This window comes from Martes martes (genome assembly GCF_963455335.1).
Source record: "Martes martes genome assembly, chromosome: 11".
In the NCBI taxonomy this organism is placed as follows: Eukaryota; Metazoa; Chordata; class Mammalia; order Carnivora; family Mustelidae; genus Martes; species Martes martes.
The window spans coordinates 12,674,262-12,697,298 of record NC_137899.1 but is presented as its reverse complement, the minus strand read 5'-3'; the positions used below and the strand labels follow the sequence as shown (position 1 = coordinate 12,697,298).

At 39.9% G+C, this 23,037-nt stretch overlaps 1 protein-coding gene across 3 annotated transcripts in view; it reads left to right on the top strand.

The window, feature by feature from the left end:
* SUGCT (succinyl-CoA:glutarate-CoA transferase) overlaps window positions 1–23,037 on the top strand; it is a 765,791-nt gene that overhangs the window by 179,408 nt on the left and 563,346 nt on the right. For all 3 annotated transcript variants that reach the window (XM_080818391.1, XM_080818390.1, XM_080818392.1), the window contains exon 9: window positions 15,494–15,589. In XM_080818391.1, the coding sequence (XP_080674517.1) occupies window positions 15,494–15,589 (96 nt within the window). The remainder of the gene's footprint in view (window positions 1–15,493; window positions 15,590–23,037) is intronic.

The following is a 23,037-nucleotide window of genomic DNA, read 5'->3' as shown; positions in this document are numbered from 1 at the left end:
TTGTTTAGGATCGTGGCCAGCTTAACGTGGTAAACGTGGTATGAATAGGTAGAATTTTTATTCTTTTTTCAATATGGGACAGCCTCAGTACCTTCTCTATGATTCTGCAGGGCTCCATTTACTTTAAGCTGTGAGGGACAAAGTGTGGCAGATTCAATTGCATAAGAAGTTTTGAAATGTAAAGTAATGGTGTTAGGATAAAAAAGATGTCAAGATCTTAACAGTTCTTTCTGAGGGGAGGATAAGTCTTAAAAGGTGTATTCTCTATGGATGCTGGCCCCTTAATTTCTTTTTAAATATATTTTCCCCAGAAGATGTTTTATAGTTAGTAAATGAATGAAGTTGAACAGAAGAAAGGGAGAATTACTGATTGAGTTAATGAGGTGCTTTGTAAGCAGATATAGAGGACAATTGAGTGATTGTGTAGGGATTCCAGTCCACTTGAGTGATTTGGGGGCCCGTGCAGGGAATATAGAGTATGAAGCCAAGGATGTAGATGAAGGATGTAGAACGTGAAACCAGGCACTACGAGGGTGAGAGCAGGTGGGAGTCGAGACGTTGAATAGAGAGAGAGAGAGGAGGTGAGTTCATGTAGGGATGGGTTGGAGAGTAGAATGACCTGTGTGTCAGTCATAGTTTTGCCATTCAGGAGCTCGCTGTTTGATCTAGGTGAGACACTGAATCTCCCTAGGCTTAGTTTTCCCATCTGTAAAATGGAGGCTGTAGTACCAAACTCATGTGAGACAATTTGGCTTCATTCATTGCCCCCTTCTGTGTAATATATTCCAGGTAACAGCCAGCTGATCCAGTTCCTATAAATCAACGGCTTCCATATCCCAGATGCTTGCCCAAGCCTGCAGTACCTATATGATCTGGCACCTGCGTGTTTCCTTAGCCCTGTCTTGTACTACTGCCTCTTCTCCTTACCATGTTCCAGCGACAATGACCTGCTTTCTGTTCTGAAATACAATAAATTTTTACTGCATTAAAGTCTCTTAATTGATGATGTTGCCTAGAAACATTGCCCTACATTTTTCACATGCTTTCTACAGGTCTCAGGTGAAGTGTAACATCTTCCAAGAGGCTTTTACTAACCTGCTATTCTAGAAAAGCCCTCTTATAATTTCTTGATATTTTCCTGTTTGTTTATGCCTGAATGTACCTTACCCTGGAACATAAGCCTTGTGAGAGCGCAACCCTGTCTGTCTGGTTCATGGCTCTATCCCCTGTGCCTTGGACAGTTTCTGGCACAAGGTAGGTGTGATATTGAGATCCTAAGAAAATCTTTATTTATTTATTTATTTAATTTTATTTTTTATTAACATATGATATATTATTTGCTCCAGGGGTACAGGTCTGTGAATCATCAGGCTTACACAATTCACAGCACTCACCATAACACGTACCCTCCCCAATGTCCATAATCCAGCTACCCCTAGACCCCTAACCCTCTTTGTTTCATGAGATTAAGAGTCGCTTATGGTTTGTCTCCCTCCCGATCCCCTCTTCTTTCATTTTTTCCCTCCCTACCCGCCACGACCCTCTGCCCTGCCTCTCAAATACCTTATATCAGAGAGACCATATGATAATTGTCTTTCTCTGATTGAATTATTTCACTTAGGATTATACCCTCTAGTTCCATCCACTTCATTGTCAATGGCAAAATTTTTTTGATGGCTGCATAGTATTCCATTGTGTGTGTGTGTGTGTGTGTGTGTGCGCGCGCGCGTGCCACATCTTCTTTATCCATTCATCCGTTGATGGACATCTAGATTCTTTACATAGTTTGGCTACTGTGGACATTGCTGCTATAAACATTCGAGTGCACATTCCCCTACATTTTGTATGTTTAGGGTAAATACCGAGTAGTGTGATTGCTGGATCATAGGGTAGCTCTATTTTCATGTTTTTGAGGAACCTCCATGCTGTTTTCCAGAGTGGCTGCACCAGCTTGCATTCCCACCAACAGTGTAGGAGGGTTCCCCTTTCTCTGCATCCTCGCCAGCATCTGTCATTTCCTGACTTGTTAATTTTAGCCATTCTGACTGGTGTGAGGTGGTATTTCACTGTGGTTTTGGTTTGTATTTCCCTGATGCCGAGTGATGTGGAGCACTTTTTCATGTATCTGTTGGCCATTTGGATTTCTTCTTTGTCAGAATGTCTGTTCATGTCTTCTACCCATTTCTTGATTGGATTCTTTGTTCTTTGGGTGTTGAGTTTGATAAGTTCTTTATAGATTTTGGATACTAGCCCTTTATCTGATATGTTATTTGCAAATATCTTCTCCCATTCTATCAGTTGTCTTTTGGTTTTGTTGACTGTTTCCTTTGCTGTGCAAAAGCTTTTGATCTTGATGAAGTCCCAATAGTTCACTTTTGCCCTTGCTTCCCTTGCCTTTGGCGATGTTTCTAGGAAGAAGTTGCTGTGGCTGAGGTCGAAGAGGTTACTGCCTGTGTTCTTCTCAATGACTTTGATGGATTCCTGTCTCACATTGAGGTCTTTCATCCATTTTGAGTCTGTCTTTTTGTGTGGTGTAAGGAAATAGTTCAGTTTCATTCTTCTGCATGTGGCTGTCCAATTTTCCCAACACCATTTGTTGAAGAGACTGTCTTTTTTTCCGTTGGACATTCTTTCCTGCTTTGTCGAAGAGTAGTTGATCATAGAGTTGAGGGTCCATTTCTGGGCTCTCTATTCTGTTCCATTGATCTATGTGTCTGTTTTTGTGCCAGTACCTTACTGTCATGATGATTAGAGCTTTGTAATAGAGCTTGAAGTCTGGAATTGTGATGCCACCAACTTTGGTTTTCTTTTTCAACATTCCTCTGGCTATTTGGGGTCTTTTCTGGTTCCATATCAATTTTAGGATTATTTGTTCCATTTCTTTGATAAAAATTGGTGGTATTTTGATAAGGATTCCATTAGACATGTAGATTGCTTTAGGTAGCATAGACATTTTCACAATATATGTTCTTCCCATCCATGAGCATGGGACGTTTTTCCATTTCTTTATGTCTTCCTCAATTTCTTTCGGACTTTATAGGTTTCTGAGTACAGATTCTTTGCCCCTTTGGCTAGGTTTGTTCCTAAGTATCTTATGGTTTGGGGTGTAAATGTAAATGGGATCGACTCCTTAATTTCTCTTTCTTCTGTGTTGTTGTTGATGTATAGAAATGCAACTGATTTCTGTGCATTGATTTTATATCCTGACACTTTAAGGAATTCCTGTATGAGTTCTAGCAGTTTTGAAGTAGAGTTTTCTGGGTTTTCCACATAAAGTATCATATCGTCTGCAAAGGGTGAGAGTTTGACTTCTTTTTTGTCGATTCAGGTGCCCTTTATTTCTTTTTGTTGTCTGATTGCTGAGTCTAGGACTTCTAGTACTATGTTGAATAGCAGTGGTGATAATGGACATGCTTGCCGTGTTTCTGACCTTAGGGGAAAAGCTCTCAGTTTTTCCCCACTGAGAATGATATTCACTTGGGTTTCTCATAGATGACTTTGATGATATTGAGGTATGTTCCCTCCATGCCTATACTGTGAAGAATTTTGATCAAGAAAGGATGCTGCACTTTGTCAGATGCTTTTTCAGCATCTATTGAGAGTATCATATGGTTCTTGTTCTTTCTTTTATTAATGTGTTGTATCACATTGATTGATTTGTGGATGTTGAACCAACCCTGCAGCCCAGGAATAAATCCCACTTGGTCGTGGTGAATAATCCTTTTCATGTACTGTTGGATCCTATTGGCTAGTATTTTGGTGAGAATTTTTGCATCTGTGTTCATCAAGGATATTGGTCTGTAATTTTCCTTTTTTATGGGGTTTTGGGATCAAGATCATACTGGCCTCATAAAATGAGTCTGGAAGTTTTCCTTCCATTTTTACCTTTTGGAAGAGTCTCAGGAGAATAGGTATTAATTCTTTAAATGTTTGGTAGAATTCACCTGGGAAGCCATCTGCCCCTGAGCTCTTGTTTGTTGGGAGATTTTTGAAGACTGCTTCAATCTCCTTACTGGTTATGGGTTTCTTCAGGTCTTCTATTTCTCCTGGTTCAGTTTTGGTAGTTTGTATGTCTCTAGGAATGTATCCATTTCTTCCAGATTGTCAGATTTTCTGGTGTATAGTTGCTCATTATTTGTTCTTATAATTGTTTTTATTTCTTTGGTGTTAGTTGTGATCTCTCCTCTTTCATTCATGATTGTATTTATTTGGGTCTTTTCTCTTTTCTTTTTGATAAGTCTGGCCAAGGGTTTATCAATCTTATTAATTTTTTCAATGAGCCAGCTCTTAGTTTCATTGATTTGTCCTTTTGGTTTCTATTTCCTTGATTTCTGCTCTTTATGATTTCTCTTCTCCTGCTGGGTTTAGGCTTTCTTTGCTGTTCTTTCTCTAGCTCCTTTAGTTGTAGGAGTAGGTTGCATACTTGAGACCTTTCTTGTTTGTTGAGAAAGGGTTGTATTGCTATAGACTTTCCTCTCAGGACTGCCTTTGCTGTGTCCCATAGGTTTTGAACAGTTGTGTTTTCATTTTCATTTTTTTCCTTGAATTTTTTCAATTCTTCTTTAATTTCCTGGTTGACCCATTCATTCTTTAGTAGGATGCTCTTTAACTTCCATGTATTTGAGTTCTTTCCAACTTTCCTGTTGTGAATGAGTTCTATTTTCAGAGCATTGTGGTCTGAAAATATGCAGGGAATGATCCTAATCTTTTGGTACCATTTGAGACCTGATTTGTGACCCAGGATGTGATCTATTCTGGAGAATGTTCCATGTGCACTAGAGAAGAATGTGTATTCTGTTATTTTGGGGTGGAATGTTCTGAATATATCTGTGATGTCCATCTGGTCCAGTGTGTCATTTAATGCCTTTATTTCCTTGTTGATCTTTTGCTTAGATGATCTGCCCATTTCAGTAGGAGGGGGTGTTAACGTCCCCTACTATTATTGTATTATTGTCGATGTGTTTCTTTGATTTTGTCATTAATTAGTTTATAGAATTGGCTGCTCCCATGTTAGAGGCATAGCTGTTTAAAATTTTTAGATCTTCTTGTTGGACAGACCCTTCTTATAGTTTTTGGATTAAAATCTAATTTATATGATATAAAGATTGCCCACCCCAGCTTTCTTTTATGTTCATTAGCATGGTAAATTGTTTTCCACCCCCTCACTTGAAATCTGGAGGTGTCTTTGGGTCTAAAATGAGTTTCTTATAGACAGCATATTGATGTGTATTTTTTAAAGTCCATTCTGATACCCTGTATCTTTTGATTGGGACATTTAGCCCATTTACATTTAGGGTAACTATTGAAAGATATGAATTTAGTGCCATTGTACTGCCTGTAAGGTGACTGTTACTGTATATTGTCTCTTTTCCTTTTTGATCTGGTAATTTTAGGCTCTCTCTTTGCTTAGAGGACCCCTTTCAATATTTCCTGTAGGGCTGGTTTGGTGTTTGCAAATTCTTTTAGTTTTCATTTGTCCTGGAAGCTTTTTATCTCTCTTTCTATTTTCAATGACAGCCTAGCTGGATATAGTATTCTTGGCTGCATATTTTTTCTTGCTTAGTGTTCTGAATATATCATGGCACCTTTCTGGCCTGCCAGGTCTCTGTGGAGAAGTCTGCTACCAACCTAATATTTCTACCATTGTATGTTACAGACCTCTTATCTCGAATGGCTTTCAGTATTTTCTGTTCGTCACTGAGACTTGTAAGTTTTACTATTAGATGTCAGGGCATTAACCTATTTTTATTGATTTTGAGAGGGTTTCTCTGTGCCTCCTGGATTTTGATGCTTGTTCCCTTCACCACATTAGGGAAATTCTGTGCTATAGTTTGCTCCAATATACCTTCTGCCCCCCTCTCTCTTTCTTCTTCTTTTGGGATCCCAATTATTCTAATATTGTTTTGTCTTATTGTATCACTTATCTGTCAAATTCTTCCTTGTGGTCCAGTAGTTGTTTGTCTCTCTTTTGCTCAGCTTCTTTATTCTCTATCATTTGGTCTTCTATATCACTTATTCTCTCTTCTGCCTCATTTATCCTAGCAGTAAAAACCTCCATTTTTTATTGCACCTCATTAATAACTCTTTTTTTTTTTTCAACTTGGTTAGATTTTAGTTCTTCTTTTTCTCCAGAAAGGGATTTTATTTTTCCAGAAAGAGACTCTCTAATATCTTCCATGCTTTTTTCAAGCCCAGCTACCACCTTGATAATCGTCATTCTGAAGTCTAGTTCTGACATCTTACATGTCCATACTGATAAGTCCCTAGCCATCCATACTGCTGCTTGTTCTTTTATTTATTTATTTATTTTTTTGTGATGAGTTTTTCCACCTTGTCATTTTATCCAGATAAGAACAGATGAATAAGAGAACAAAATACTAAAAGGTTAGCAACAAGCCCAGAAAGATAAACACTAACCAAATCAGAAGAGATCTGAAACTGGGGGGGGGGGGGAAGGGGGTAAAAAAGAAAAAAAATATACACACATATATATTAGACTGGTGAATAGAACAGAGCCACACACTTGATTTTGGCTGTATTTTGATCTGTAGAAGAAACTACCTCCCAAAATTTTAAAGAAAGAAAAACTTACATTTATAGAAAAATAAGGGAAAACACAATGAAGGCATGGAATATGACTATAAAGATGAAAATTAAAAAAGATTCTTAAAAAGCTATTGATAAGATAAGAAGTTGGTTGAAAAGAGGAAAGAATGTGATCAGGATGGAGACTAGACGAAAGCCATGTGCTAGAATTAGGCTATATTTTGATCTGTTAGAAGAAATTATATCCTGAAATTTTAATGAAAAAATAACTCATATGTATATAAAAAATAAGGTTAAATACAATGAAGGGATAAAGTGTGATTATAACAATGAAAATTAAAATAATTTTAGAAAGGTGTTGATAAGATAAAATAGTTTAAAAATGTTAAAATAGGAATTAGGACCAATTTAAAAAGTAGAATAAGAAAAAAAAATTAAAAAAATTTAATTTTGAAAGACTAAAGGATCATGGGAAAAAGCCATGAATTCTATGTGTTGCTTTCTCTTAGCTTTCGAGTTCCACAGTTCTCATTTGTGGGTGAACTTAGTCTCGGCCAGATGTTCTTGCTGACCTTCTCGGGGAAGGGCCTGTTGTAATGATTCTCAAATGTGTTTGTCTGAGGTGGAATTGCACCGCCCTTGCCAGGGGTCAGGCTGAGTAGTCTGCTTGGTTTTGGTCTTGGGAGCTTTTGTTCCCTGAATATTTTCTGGACAGCTTTGGAGGACGGGAATGAAAATGAAGGGCTCCCAATCTGCAGCCCATAGGAGCCAAGAGCTTAGGGCCCCACTCCTCAGTGTGTCCTCAGAGAAAAGCAGTCAGTCCCTCCTGTCTCCGTGGTCTCCAGCCATACTCCATGTTCACCTGTCCTGTGACTGAGTGTTTCTATCTCTGGTGCATGGCCCCATTTGGAGCTACAAACCCAACTGATTCCTGCAGCATGCACCTGAGCCACTCCTCCCAGAGGAGGAAGGTGAGTCTCCCCGGATCTGTTACTTGTTGGGTCCCTGCCCGAAGAGCAGTGGTCTGACTGTGCCTTGGATCATGTTTTAAGGTAATACAGTGCTGAGAGCCCCCTCCTTGGCTCCGCCTCTGTAGCCTCCTTCCCCACTCCAATAGCTGGGAATTCTGACACACTCAGATACCCCTGGTCTTTTTGTGACCCCGCTGGTCCTGAGACTACACTGTCCCTGTGAGGGCTCTACTTCCCACTTAGCCTTTGGAGTGATGTCCGTCAGTGGAGCAGACTTCTTAACGTTCCGATTTTGTGGTCTGCTGCTCTACCACTCTACCACAGGCCCCTCCCTGCGCAGTCTATCTCCCTTAATGTTGCCTCAGATTCACTTCTCCGCACATCCTACCTTCTGGAACATGGTCGATTTTCTGTTCCTAGAATTGCTGCTCTTCTTCTCTTCTCTCTCCTGTTAAGTTTGTAGGTGTCCAGAATGGTTTGATAATTACCTAGCTGAACTCCTGGGACCTGGTGATATTTAGGTCTCCTACTTCTCTGCCATCTTGCTCCTCTGATACTGAGATTTTTGAATAAGTGAATTAATGAATGAGGTGCTGGTTGACACTAAAATAAGTAACATTTATAATATAAAAATAAGATAAACATTCCCTTTCTTTACCTTATGACCCCTCTTCTTTTTATGCTTTCCTGTTAGACTGGAACATGACATCTACAGATGAGCCTGGGGGAGCTTGGGTGACTCAGTTGGTTAAACCTCTGACTGTTGGTTTCAGCTCAGATCAGGGTTGTGAGATTGAGTTCGCATCTGGATCTGTGTTCAGCGGGGAGTCTGCTTGAGATTCTCTTTCTTCCTCGCCCTCTTCCCTTCCACCCCACTTGTGCTGTCTCTCTCAAAGAAATAAATCTGAAAAACAAATAAATATAAGCCTGGAGCATTTTGTAGTGCCACAGAAGGAAGTGCTAAAAACAAAAAAATCCTCACAATGATGGGTGTGTGTCAGAGGGACACAGGCACCAACTGAAAAGACTCAGTGGCCAGAATGAAATGATTTGAACAATAAAGTAGTATTGAATTATAACCCAAAGTATAAAATAAATACCATGACTCTGGGCCGATATAAATAAATGGTTGAATAAATGAATAGGGGAGAAGAGACAAAGTTCCTGGGTAGAATTCTAATAATTTATGGGGACAGTTCATTCTCAAGAAGGAGGAACACAACTCCCCACCCCTTAAGTGTGGGCTGTGCTTGGTGACTTCCTTCCAAAGAGTACAGTGTGGAAAGGGGGAGAAGTAAAAAGAATGATTTTGCAGTAGAGATAGCTGATAGCCACCATCTCAGGCGATCAAGGTCAATGCCAATGGTGATAAGTCTGATCCATTATTTGTAACTTGGATATAATGTGATGAAAATGGCACTTTACGCTTATGGGTTTTCTTCCCCAAATCCACATACCCCATAAATTGAAACCCATAATTCTCTAATTATGAGAAAAACATATCAAAAAATCCCCCTCGAGGAACATCCTCCAAAAATATCTGAACTGTACTTCTCAAAACTGTCGAACTCATCAGAAGGAAGGAATGTATGATAAACTGTTACAGTCAAGAGTAGCCTAAGGAGACAATGACTAAGTATAATGTGATAGGTATGCTGAATGGGATCTGTGATCTGAAAAGAACATTAAAAACTAAGGAAATCTGAACATATGGACTTTGATAATAATGCATCAGTGTTGGCTCTTTAATTGTAAAATTCAGATCACACTGAGGTAAGATGTTAATAATAGGGGAATTGGGATAAATAAGTCATGGAGATGAAAGGCGCAGTAGGGAATACAGTCCGTCGTTCTGTAGTAGCGTTGTCTGGTGGCAGATGGTAGCTACACTTGTGGTGAGCACAGCATAAGTATGGAGAAGTTGAATCGCCATGTGGCACACCTGAAATTAATGTAACATTGTGTCAACTAAAATTTAAAAAATAAATGAAAAATACAGCCAAGCTGAGAAAAAAATAAAAGTAATAGAGGAACTGGGTGTGGAGTATATGGGAACTCTTTACCATCTTGGTAAGTTTTCTGTAAATCTACACCTGTTCTAAAATAAAAAGTTGGAAAAAATTGTAAACGTTTCCCCACATGGGACTATGTTCTTCTGTTGTATCATTTGAAATGCCTACTTTGTCTGGTATTACATATGGGTATTGCAGTTTATTTAACTTACCCCATTTGGGGGTATATTGGCACTGATAGTTTGTACTTGCATCATTGGCCGTCGCTATGATTAGAGGAAGGGCTGTTTTTGACATGGAGGCTTACGTTCTTTTGTTTTATCTTATTTCTGATTTCTGCTCTAATTTTCTTTCTCTGTATTTTCCCCTTAGGGAATGACTTTAAATACTTTCTATATGCTGATGACTCCAGCCCAAATGACTGTCTCACAGACACCTCCAATTCAACGTATGCGAAGACGGATTCTGGTTTCTTTCCCTTCACCTCATTCCTCTCTCTGGCTTCCTTATTTCTGTTGAGGCCTTCAGAGCTTACCCACATATTCAGGCAGAAACATGTTCTGTCCATTCTGTCCCTGACACATATTTAAACCCACTAATTTTTCTGTTTCCATTGCCACCAACCTGGTCTGAGCTATCATCAGCTTATGCCTGGACCTGCACAATTTCCATAACTGGTCCCTTTTCTTTCTTGTCTTTATTCAGTCCATTCTTTGGATTTAATTGCAAATTCAGTGGGAAGCCCTATGATTTTTAAATAGAAGGATGATGTGCTATAGTTCTTGATTTTAAAATGATCATGGTTAGGGGCACCTGGCTGGTCAGTCAATGGAGCATGCAACTTTTGATCTCAGGATTGTAAATTCAAGTCCCACGTTGGGTATAGAGATGACTTTAAAAAAAACAAAACGGGGGCACCTGGGTGGCTCGGTGGGTTAAAGCCGCTGCCTTCGGCTCAGGTCATGATCCCAGCGTCCTGGGATCGAGCCCCGCATCGGGCTCTCTGCTCAGCAGGGAGCCTGCTTCCTCCTCTCTCTCTCTGCCTGCCTGTCTGCCTACTTGTGATCTGTCTGTCAAATAAATAAATAAAATCTTTAAAAAAAAACAAAAAAAAAACAAAACGGGGGCACCTGGGTGGCTCGGTGGGTTGAAGCCTCTGCCTTCAGCTCGGGTCGTGATCTCGAGGTCCTGGGATCGAGCCCCGCATCGGGCTCTCTGCTCAGCGGGGAGCCTGCTTCCTCCTCTCTCTCTGCCTGCCCCTCTGCCTACTTGTGATCTCTGTCTGTCAAATAAATAATAAATAAAATCTTAAAAAAAACAAAAACAAAAACCAAAACGATCGTTCTAAAAGGTGTGCAGAGAATGAGTCCCTACTGATGACCTGCAGGAGGTGGCATGATCTGTCAGCCTCTCCAGTTTCATTTCCCAACTTTTTCTTGTCATGCGTTAGTTACATTGGTGTACTTTCAGGGTTTTTTTTCCTTTTCTGTTTTTTTTTGTATTCTTTCCTTTATGCCACTCTCTTGCCTTACGGCTTTCACACATGTTATTCTTTTTGTTTTTAAACTTTCCGCAATGGCAGTTCCTGTAACTGTTTAGTTGTCTTCTCCACTATTCTTAAGTCCAAAGGGGGCAGGATTGCATCTTTCCATTTACTGTTGCGCACCCAGTACCTAACACAATACCTTCTACAAAGCAGCATTCCATATTTGTTGAATAAAGAAACTAGTAATTACTGTTTTCATTTGTGTGTTAAAAAAAATTACTGTAGAAGCTCTATGTTAGGTCCTGTGAGAACGTATGAAGGGTTTGCAGTACGCAGTTCTTACCTTGGAATAGTTCCAATTTAAAAGGAGGGATAGGATCAGCTATGAATAATATTGGAGCACGGAGGAGGACACTGTAGTTGGAGTAGTTTAAAGCACTGTCATTAGCAAGCTCTGTGACCTCAGATAAGTTATTTCCTTCTCTGTTTCTTTCTTCATCCATCTCTAATATTAAGGGGTTTGGCTAGATTTTCCTGAGGTTTTGGTTCTCAGATCTGGTGTGCAGTGAATGATGTATTAGTTAAATTATTTTTTTTTCCCCCAGGCTCTGTCCCTGGAGAGTCAGATTCAGTAGACCTGGGGTGGGGTCAAGAAATTCTGTAGGTGATCATGATGCACAACTAGGTTTAGGAACCAATCTCGGTCTTCTTAACTTGCCATCTTGTAAGTGTGGTTGTAGTACAGGGCAGACTGTGAGAGTGCAGCCTGAATAGGTAGGTTAAGGTGTTGTGTTTGTTCAGAGGCAAGGAGAATAGTGTTTTGCTTTGGTGATGAGGGGGACTTAATGGAAATGGTGGTGTAAGAGTGGATGGAGAGATGGGCAGTTGCAGAAGCGAAGCGTGACTGGTGTTCAGCGCAGCTCACTTGGAGGCCAGAATATGTGCAAGGGAGCGGGAGGGAAACATCCACCAGTCATGATGTCACGGACCAGAGATCGAGTATTGTTTTCCCCACTTCACCCGTCATACTTGGTTGTCCTTTTGGAGATGGAAGATTCTATTATTGCAGCTCGATCCTCATTGGCTAGAAGTGAGCCATGGGGTGGCAGAGAGCAAGGGGCTGCTTTGGGAAATAATTGGGTGTATTCTTCCTCATGTCTTTTGGGGCTGTGCCCTTTGAGATCCACTTTGACCATCCATGGGTTTTCTGGTTAGACACACAGAATACCAGGACCCACTATGTTATCTAAAATAATAGTTTTGCTGTCAGAATGATTATTATTAAACCAAAGTTGGCCTTTTTGTTTAGATGAAACCATATAAAGGCAACATTCTGAGTAAATTATATAGCATCCACATGATGAAATAATGAGCCTAAGTTTAGGAGATGAAAGTAATGATCTAATGCAATATTTAGAATTGATATACAGTATGTAGTTATTAACCTAAAAGTCACATCCTGCATTCTTTTGATTTGTGGAAAATTTGTCATTAATTGCCAGGAAGCCTGATTTTCATACAGAATCACATCATAACTGTTGACTTTCTCCCCCTTCTGCTGCCTTAAAATACTTCATTGTAAATAGTAGATTACTCTCAGATTTGCAATGCCCCTTTTAAACACTGGGTAGCTAAGTTTAGCCCTGTTGCTCTTTCTTTTTTTTAAATAGAATTCTCCACCCCCCCCCAGATTTGCCTCTGAATACTGACGAATCACACTTTGTTTTTGAGTGGCCATGGCTTAAAAACCTTATCTAACCTTTCTGCCCAGTGGGAGCTTGCTGGTTCTGAAATACTTTTTGTTTTCATGAGTTACCACTGTGTGGAGGAAATTGATAGGGCATCCCATTTAGAAACAGCCTATGAGATGAGTTTTGACTGTCCATTCAAACTTACTCTGAATAGGGCTACTTTTATGAAATAGTTGTTAGAGATACAGCTTAGCAAGGTAGGGTCAGAAACACAGAAGTCAAAATTGAGAAGAAAGAAAGAGGTTGTGGACCAGAAATGAGGCAGTCAGGCTGATCTCCAGCCTAGAATCCAGCCCATACCTACTCCTGTCAAGCATCTCAGATCAATCTAGGATTCACAGGTTAACCTGTGATCATCCAGTCAGTCCTACCTCTTTTTTTTTTTTTAATTTTAAGATTTTATCTATTTATTTGAGAGAGAGAGAGAGAGTGCACACGAGTGGGGGTGGGCAGAAGGAAGGGAGAAGTGGACTCCCCACCGAGCAGGGAGCCTGATGTGGGGCTCAATCCCAGGACCTCGGGATCATCATCTGAGGAAGGCAGATGCTTAATTGATTGAGCCACCCAGGTGCCCCAGTCCACTTGCAGCTATGCTGGTGTTGGTCTATTGCCTATCAGCTGACTTTGAAATTAAAAAAAGTAGAGATACTAAGCCTCTTATGATTCTTTGCTTGTAAAGTATTACCTTTATTAATGTGACTCACTGGCCACCAGTAGCACCAGAATTTATTTCGAAAGAAACAGCCCCCACTCCCACTCCCAACAGAGGTAGATCAAAGAAAAACCTTTCTTATAGAAAAACCTCAGGCTTGAGAAAATCTACCCAATTTCAAGAAGAGCTTTTGTGGGAAAATGACTACACTTGCATCTCTAGTATCTGCCAGACTATTAAGAAGAATAATAGTCAGAGGTGTAGACCCCCTTAGAAGCAAATATAAGACCATTTACTATTTTGCAAATTGTGTTCTGTGTTTATGCGGCCCGGGGTGACATTGTGTCATTGGAGGCCTGCTTCTGCTTCAACCAGAACACTGAGGGTATTAACCTGCTCACATATTAGGATTTCATGCATTAATTCATTTTGATACAGGAGTTCTGCTTTAAAAAAAAAAAAAGATTGAAAACCATCCCTTTTGGTCAAATGCCCAAGATTTTATAGAGAATGTGTGTGAAGGTCGACGTAGTTCAATTAAATACCGACAGTCGTACAACTACTTAGAGTTGACAGAAATGAAAGACCGTGAAACTGGACTTCCCATCCAGTGCATTTTTTACTACAAAATGTTGATTTGATTTTCCATTTTGAAAGACACAGAAGTGATCTGTGAAATGGCGATTAGCACCAGGCAGCCCCAGGCAGCCCTGGAATGCTCCATGGTTCAAATGCCCGAGACCAGATGGAGGTCCAGAAGTGGATGACTCAAAGTTTATTAGTTTTGCCACCTGGGCAGTCCAGCCGAACCAGCTGCCATAAGGCAGTTCCAATTTCAACAGAGCAGTAAATGAACATAAAAGTGAGTGTAAATCCCAAGAATAAAGTAAAAGAGAATGTCTGCTGCTCTAAGGAGATTCGTGCAGGCTGAGCCCTATGGAGACAGGCTGTGTGGGAGGCAAGCTGCCGGGCCAGGTAGAGGCCAATCGCAGGTTGCCTCTGCAAGCCCTGAAAAAACCATCCCTGGAGTTGTTCCAGGAGCCGAACTCAGTTTGGGATCTGTTTGACTTGCCGGCTTGGGAGCCATGTCACCTCTGAAGATCTAGGATGGGAAAAATGAGCCCATGGTATATCATGATTATGTTATGAGGCCAGAAGCTTTTTTTTTTTTTTCCAGGAAACTATGGAAGGTTGTTATTAGGTTTGTCTTTCATAGTTTGGGGCCCTTGGTATCATGGGTGTTCGTGGGAACATAAGCTCCTGGTGGCGGGTCACCGGGAATCGAGTTCATTCTCTTCCTGTTCTCCTCATATAGAATTGGATGGTTGTAGGTTTTCAAGCGATGTGTATGAAATACTGCAGGAGTCAGAGGTTGACCTTAAGGCTTTAGATGACCCCTTTAATAAGTCTAGGGCTTTTGAAAACGGAAATAATTATAATAATGAGGCTATGGGGTTAGGACTAAGTTGACGGAGGGAGAGCACTTTTTGTGTAAATGAGGATGATTCGCTGAGGAATTTTCCCAAGTCAAATAATTTGGACCCTGTGTGTTCGTTAAGGATGCTTTGGGCGGCTAGCAACAGAAAACTTGACTGAACGGACTTAAACAAAACGGAGATTTATTATTGTTATTTTCGTCACAAAATGAGAAATTTACAGGAATATGGCTCATGACTGGTTCAGCTGCTCAGTGATGACACAGGCTCTTTTTTTGTCATCTTGACAGAAAGTAAAAGGACGTGGGTGAAGAGGGGAGAGGAACGTACCAGTTGCCGATGCATTTTGCTGTGGTCTTGACGCTAAAGGCTGGCCCAGGGTTTTATCTATTGGGTCGACCTCTGTCTTCAGGTGATTTTTCAAGCGCCGAGTGCTGTTCATACGTAGTCTCATGCGATAATGTAATACTGCTCTTCCTTTCTTTGTACGGTGATGCCTATATATTTTCTGATCTGCTTGGAGTTGCTTCTCTCTCTTTCTTTTTGCAATGACATGAAGTGAATTCAAATGAGAACTTTTGTAGTATAACCTTCTGCTTATGATTGTGGATAAACTACTTTTTTTTTTTTTTCTGGCAGGTGGCATGTTTGACCCAGGTAGCTGCTAATTATCTCATTGGCCAAAAGGAAGCAAAACGTTGGGGCACGGCTCATGGCAGTATCGTTCCTTACCAGGTAGGACTGATACACACAGCACAGGGTTGGGCTGCCCTGATCTGCAGTTTTGTATGATATGAGTTTGGGAGATTATTTCCCTTTGTAAGAAAAAAAAAATCCTTTCAGGATATTCTGTTATCTATCTTTGTCTGACTGTAACAAGGTCCTGTTGTTCATTTTAAATTCTGTGTTTTGCACATTTCTTCGTCAGAAGATTAGTAACAGGACACTTAAATGGATCAAAGGAACTTGCTGAAAGTGAGTGACTTTTGGCCTCGTATGATGGTTTATTTTTTTTTTTTCGCCCCAAAGAAGCACTAATTGTAGCCATTTTATAAAGCATGGTTTGTTCACCATGTCAATTACAAACCAAATGTTACCTACCCCAGCTGACAATAATATTCTCACAGGGTTGGAGTAAAATGAAAATTTGCGTGTGACGGATCTTTATTTTCAGAGCAAAGCAGATGGTTTGGGAACTGCTGTTCTTTATTAAGTGTCTAAACTTGTCCTTAGAAATTCTTGACGTTGGCTAGTGTGAATGAATATGTGAGGGAACTGTGATCCTTCACAAATAAAAATGAGAACAAAAACTCTAACTCTTCTTCCAAACCCCTAACCTTTGCTTGACTCAGTTGTAGTATGTCCTGCTGTATTTGTTAGGTCCTCTGTCCGATGTTGGAGGTTTGAGAGCAGAGGTGTCTTTTTCATTACTGTATCCTTTCTTGCTTCCACCAGAAGCACATACAAGGCACCGTATTAATATCCATTGAATGAAGGGGTAAATTTTACTGTGGCCCTTTCAGAGCACGTGCTCTTGATGGAACACATCAAAGCCAGCATTTTGCATTAGCCAGCAAATCCATCAACACTGCTAATCATCCTTTTAGTCTTAAGAACATTATTTCCTTCAGCCAAACTAGTTTCTTTCCCATTTCTTTTAATGCAAATTTGAGCAATTCAGTGACCCAATGTGAGTCTAGAATTTTTCTCTGTTTCTATTTATGGTCTCTTTACACGTAAGGCGTTACTGTGATTTCCCTGCAGAGCTGCCCTTTGACATAGCTACGGTTGTAGAATATTTTCCTTACTGCCTGCCCTCTTTTCTTGAGCAGTGCTTTTATGACCAGCATTGGTGGCATTTTGATTCCTTACTTCGGAGCCCTGTACTCTTTTAGCCAGACCTACCATGTGTCACGAAAGTGGCAATTTTGCACCTTTTAGAGATCACCAAATTTAGCCTTCTCCCTTCTCAGATAGCAAATTTGATACCTGAATTGAGTAGATGGATCCCAACTCTGATCTTCCTCCTCGTTGAGTTATCTTTTAGATCTGCTGCCTTTGACTGGAGAGTGCTATGATTGCAGTGCCTTCTTGTACTCCAACCCACACTGTCTCCATCAGACCTGCTCCTAGCTAACGGGTTGCATCAACTAACTGATCCTCATTGTTGATGATGGAAGTCCCTCTCACAGGCATTTTAACAGAAGAAAATGTTGGAACACATAGGAATTCATTGCTAATAACGGAAGTCCAGTCTCCAGTTTTTGGTGTGTGGAGAAAATGTGTTTGACTTGGAAATCTTTATAGTATAATTCCACATCACACCACGTGGGAGGTGTTCACTATGTTCTAGTATAAGGTTTATAGTTTTTTTTTTTTTAAAGAACGTCTTTTAAAAGAGTTTGGTATAGACCTCTGCTGTTGCTCCTGAGTGTTTGTACTGAGAGCTCTGGCATCTTGGGTATGCTCTCAATTATTTCACTGTGAGGTAAAAAGAAATTTAGAATCCTTGGTTTTTATTATGGTAGGCAAAAGATACGGGAAACTCTTATGTATGTGTGTGCGTGTATGTATTCTGTAAAGACAGAACTATACTTTTCCTGCTTGAATTGTCCCAGTCACATAAAGTGGATATTGTGCTTATTTGATCTAGTTGATTGCAGCTTTATTATCTGCAAGAAATAAGAGAAGATCTACTAGGATCTTTCCTCAGGAACTCAGAATTAATTTGTTTCCTCTTGGTGGAGGACTGGTTCAGCACTGTGATTAAGGAACAAATGCAAATTCAGCTTGAATGAAACTAGCATACTGAGATGGATCCTAGATATGCTTCTAGACCTTGGTCTGTTTTTAATTTTTAAAATAGATTTGGGAAATATTTTTATGGGTGAGTGCCAGGATAATTATAATTCAGTTTTCTATAATAATTATAGCTTTGCATCTAATTTGAGTTGTCTGAGTTTTGAGCTGAAAGTCTATAATGGAGGACCCCGATGGTCTCAGGAATTAGTTAGGTACCCCGCTGACTCTCCTTAATTCTTGTTGAACCCCATCTGAAATATCACAGACCTTGAATGCATGAATATAGATTTCTGAAAAGTAGAGATCCTTGATTTGTGTTTTATTTTACATACACGTAATTTTTAACTTCTCAGGTTGATTATCCACTTGTGTTCTTTCCTCTCTATTCTTTTCCAACTTTTTAAAAATGAGTGAGCTAAACAAAAGTAGACAGCATTGAGATAGTCATTTTGCTACTTCTTGAATATATTGATGGACACTTTTCAGATTTTTAGATTGATTGATTGATTTTAGAGAAGGGGTGGCGTGAAGAGAGAGAGAGAGAACAAGGAGGGGGAGGGAGAGGAACAAACTGACTTTGTGTGGAATGCGGAGCCCAACTTGGAGCTCAGTCTCAAACCCTGAGATCATGACCTGAGCTGCAATCAAGAGTTAGATACTTGACCAGCTGAGCCACCCAGGTGCTCTGCGAGAATTCAGATTTTTAAAAAGAACTTGTAGATTTCAGTGCTTCCTTTGTTTCCATTACCATTAGGCCTTGCCCTTGAGAAACACATAGCCCAAGGGATTAATAATTACATAATGTTCACGTGTGTGTGTGTGTGTGTGTGTGTGTGTGTGTGTGTGGGTGTGTGTCTCTCTCTATATGATCTTATTTATTTAAGAGAGAGAGAGAGAGAGTATGAGCAAGGAGAGAGGCTGAGGGAGAAGCAGGCTCCCCACTGAGCAGGGAGCCCAATGTGGGGCTCAGTCCCAGGACCCTGAGATCATGACCTGAACCGAAGTCAGAGGCTTAACCCTCTGAGCCACCCAGGCATCCCGAAATGTTTCTTAGCCGTTCAGTTATATTGATAATGACAGGAGGATTGTAGGGGATGGGATAGGAGAGTACAGAGAAAGCAGTTGGCCGGTCTTCAAAAAGAATATGTTTTATTCTTTTTTAATCAGTGGGGCCGATGCCCTTTATGTATAGGATTAACATCATAATCCCCCTAATTTCATAACCTGCGTTTATCCAAAACTCTCTCTCAAATTTCTTCAACATCCCAGGACCCTGTATTTGCATGTTCTCCTCTGCTTTGGGGGCTCATGATCCTCATGAAACCTCAGCCTCTCCCCAGTCTCAATGAAGATCCATTCACAAATAGACTCACGAAGAGAGGAAACTATACTGTATATTTTCAAGGAAAATGGAGGAGATCTTTGCAGAAGAAACTTGTACAGTCTCGGATAGGAGGCTTCACCTCTGTTCACCATGTGCTTGGGCTGCTACTCGGGAGTTTCATTATCCTGAAGAGCATATGAGTCTCCCCATTGTTTCTGTTCCTCCTTCTCTCCTTTTTTCTTTTCTGCTTCTCTTTGAGATCAACGAATTTCTCTACTCTTAAACAGAATTACTGTGCTTGCTAGTGCAAGCACAAATCTTTGGGTGGCTACCTTCATGCTAAATGCTCAACAATATACTGCTTCTGTGCCCTAAGGCGAGTGCTGGCGTGTGGATCTAATGGAAGCCTACTCAGCTCTCTCTGTTTCTGATAAGACCATCTCTCTCCCAGTCTGTACTGTTGGCAGCAGGCCTTGGGGAAGCTCACGGGGTTCTGTGTGCTTCTCGTCAAACCACAGCTTCTTCAGCAACAGCATCACCCTCAGGATGGGTATAACCTGCTAAAGAGACTAGTCTGGATGAGACAACCACTACTACCTCCTTCTCTTAAAAGAACACCAATCCCATCATCCTTCAGACATTTGCCTCAGTCACCAGCAGGACTCCAAGCCTTCCAGGTCATCTTATGACCACCTGGACAGCCATTCGCATATGGCTCTGTGCATCTCTTCCTTTGACTCAGTCATTTCTTCTGCCAACAATCTTGGTGCCTTTATAATCCACTTAGATCACCCCAGTGACATCCTTAATGATTTTTCTGGTTTTCACTTGGCCACCACTCAGGTATTTCTAAGACTTTCACATGCATCTGAGTCTCTAAATAGACATCTTGTGAAGATGCTTTGCCTGATTCCCAGTGATATGGATGCTGCACTATGAGTAATAAGGTTCGCGATGAGACTTTATTATTATTGGTGACGATGCTGTCTCCTTTGTATTCAGCTGGCAAAATCCGATTAAACTGCTGATTAAACTTCATTTGTAGTGTATGGCTGGAGGAAAACATAGCTACCACATTTACAGCCTCACTCCCAGCTCATGGCCATCTTTCTCAAGTGGGCCCCAGCCTTACTCACAGTCCTGGCACACTACCTGCACATTTATTTTCTCTGGGATGACTATTTCACTTCTTCTTTCTCCTCAGATCTCTCCACCTCCCTCCTCTTCCTTAGCCAAAGATGGTTTCTTATTTCACTGAAAATAGATACAGTTGGAAGAGAACTATCTTATCTTTCCTCTGCCATACCCCCCAATGTGTGTTCTCTTCATTCCTTCCTATCACGATGAATGACTTGTCCCCTTCCACATTGTCTCTACTTAAAGGCATCGCTCCTGCACTTTATCTCCTCTAATACCCGCATTGCTATCAGTGGATAATGATATGACCATGTCCTTCACCTTAAAAAAACCCAGCAACCTTCCTTAGACTCCCAGGACACATTTTCCCATCTACCATCCCATTTCTCCATGCTCTTCTATTACCCAGTTCATCAAAAGCGGTTTGGCTGGTACCTACCGGGAAGAATCATTAGTCTCCAGTTTACATGGACCTCATAGGCCAAGAGATGTTGGAGTCCCCAGTCCTCAGCAGTCTGAGTGCTGCGGAGTAGCTAGGGGAAGTTGACTTTCTGAGCAGTTCATTAACATGACTCTTTATATACTTTTTCTTGAGCCTTTCAAAGGTAGTGCCTTCAAAAAGAATTTTTCCTTTAAATGGCCTGATAATTCACGTGGCAATTTCTTTTAAACCCTTTTTTCCCCCTGCTCTGGAGTACCTTCTAACTCAAGAAATTGAAGAATACAATTATTCAGATGATTAAATAAAATCATGTCTCCCTTTCCTCAGTTTGGGCTCATTCAACCAAGGAATAGAGCAGGAAGCTGTGCTATGTTATTTCTGGTATGGACATTATACTGTATATTTAATTTGGCACAAGCAGAGACTCAGACAGGCAGTAAATTCCAAGTTTGAAGAGATGCAGCACTTTGCTATCATTCCTTAGAAACGTTAAAATGCTGTTAAATCATAACAGATTAGGTAACCTTGGGAATCTTTTTTTTAACCTATGTTAAGGATTTTTCAAAAAGTGAAAATGTAGATGATATACATGTGCCTCTTCTTTTGTGACTTTTTTTTTTTAACCATAGTTACACTAAAGCATTCACTGAAGTTTGGAAGTATGATTTTAACAGGCATATGATTGTATCACATCTTTAATTTAATTGATGCATTGGTAATAACAGTAAAAATAATCATGCAGGCTTCCATTGGACATACATTCTGTAACGATTTTATGTGTGTATATATAATATTATATATATGTATAATAATATATATATATATAATTTTTTTCCTATTTTATATTGATGAAAAGGAGACCAAAGAGAGAGAAAGAAACTTTGCTATGGCCATAGGTAGAAAGTCAAAGAACCTGGATCAGAACCATGGTTTTAATACTTCAGAACTTGTTTCCTTTCCTTCTATATCCAAAGTTGTCATTCTTTTGGTGCTTGATACATTGTGGATGCCTGTCTTTTAGTTTCTTTGATAGATGGTAGAATTCTTTTAATCTTTTCCATCATCTCTTTGACAAAGGGCCTGCTTATCATAACTCTAGTAGGTATCAAACCCAATAAGTGACCTTGAAGTATGTTCGAATTTTGAGCTATGGGGGCAGTTAATTGTAGGTTTCTGCCTATCACGTTTTCAATTTATGCTTTCTTCAATTAAGCAACAATTTCTTGAGTCCCCTGTGAAGCAGGCAGTGGTTTAGTTCCTGAAGGTTTCCGGATGAGGAAGAACTGGGCCCTTGATTTCAAGACATTGAGAAGCCCTACAGCACGCACAGCTGGGGGAACTTGAGCTTTGGAATCACCACCAGGACTCTAAGCCTTCCAGGTCATCCATTAGGATGTGTGCTCTGCCACTCACTGACTCTGAAATCTTGGACAAGTCTTTTAATATCCCTAGTGTTAGCTGCTTCCTATGCAGAAAGGTCAATAATGACAGTTGTTTCCATGTTTTTTGAAGGAATTAAATGAGACGGTGTATGCTAGGTGTTTTGTGCCATACCTGACTCTTGTAAGAATTCAATGGAAAGTGGCTCCTATTATTATTTCTGTAGTTGGGCTAATGATTCTAACTTTGTAAAATAGTTTCTAGGAAGCTACAAAATAATCTCTATGAGAACTATCCATGGCAGCTAAGAGGCAGAGTAAATAAAGAATAAAGATACATAGATGAATTTCTTTCTTAAGGGAATTTCTACTTTTCTCTCGTTCTCTCTCTCTCTTTCTTTCCAAATGGAAAGGAGAGAATACCACATGCTGTGGTATTTTTCTTTGTTTGTTTTAAAAAACTGTTCTTAGATCACCTTTTAAAGAAATTATAGTTGAATTGACTTGAGTCATTACTGAAATATAGCATTCTTTTCCCCCACAGTTTTATTGAGAAACAATTGATATACATCACTGTTTAAGGCATACGGTGTGATGGTTTGATTTACATATATTGTGAAATGATTACTATAATAACTTCAGCTAACAGCCATCTTTTCTTATATTTACCAAAAAATAAATAAATAAATAAATAAATAAATAAATAAATGAGAGAGGGAGTGAAAGAAAACAGAAAAAAAAATCTCTTTGTGCTGAGAACTCTTATACCAACTTCTTAAAACAAAGAGAGTTTGAGGAGAATCGTATATAGCAATGTCACCTACTTGTGTCAAAGGGAATAGGGCTTCTAGTTTACTGAATTTTCTAGTTAATTGAGATTTAGTCTAAATTCATGGTTAACAAAATGAAGCATGACAAAAATGATTTTCCAAAGTAATCTCTGAGAAGCCCACAATATGGGAACCTATCTCTATAAGAGATATATCTCCCTTTGAGAACCAAACATTGTGCAGATTTGTCCCGCCGTCTTAAAAAGTGAGAGAACTACAGAGTATTTTAAGCATCTGTTCTTGTAATATTGAAATGCAGTGAATTTTGA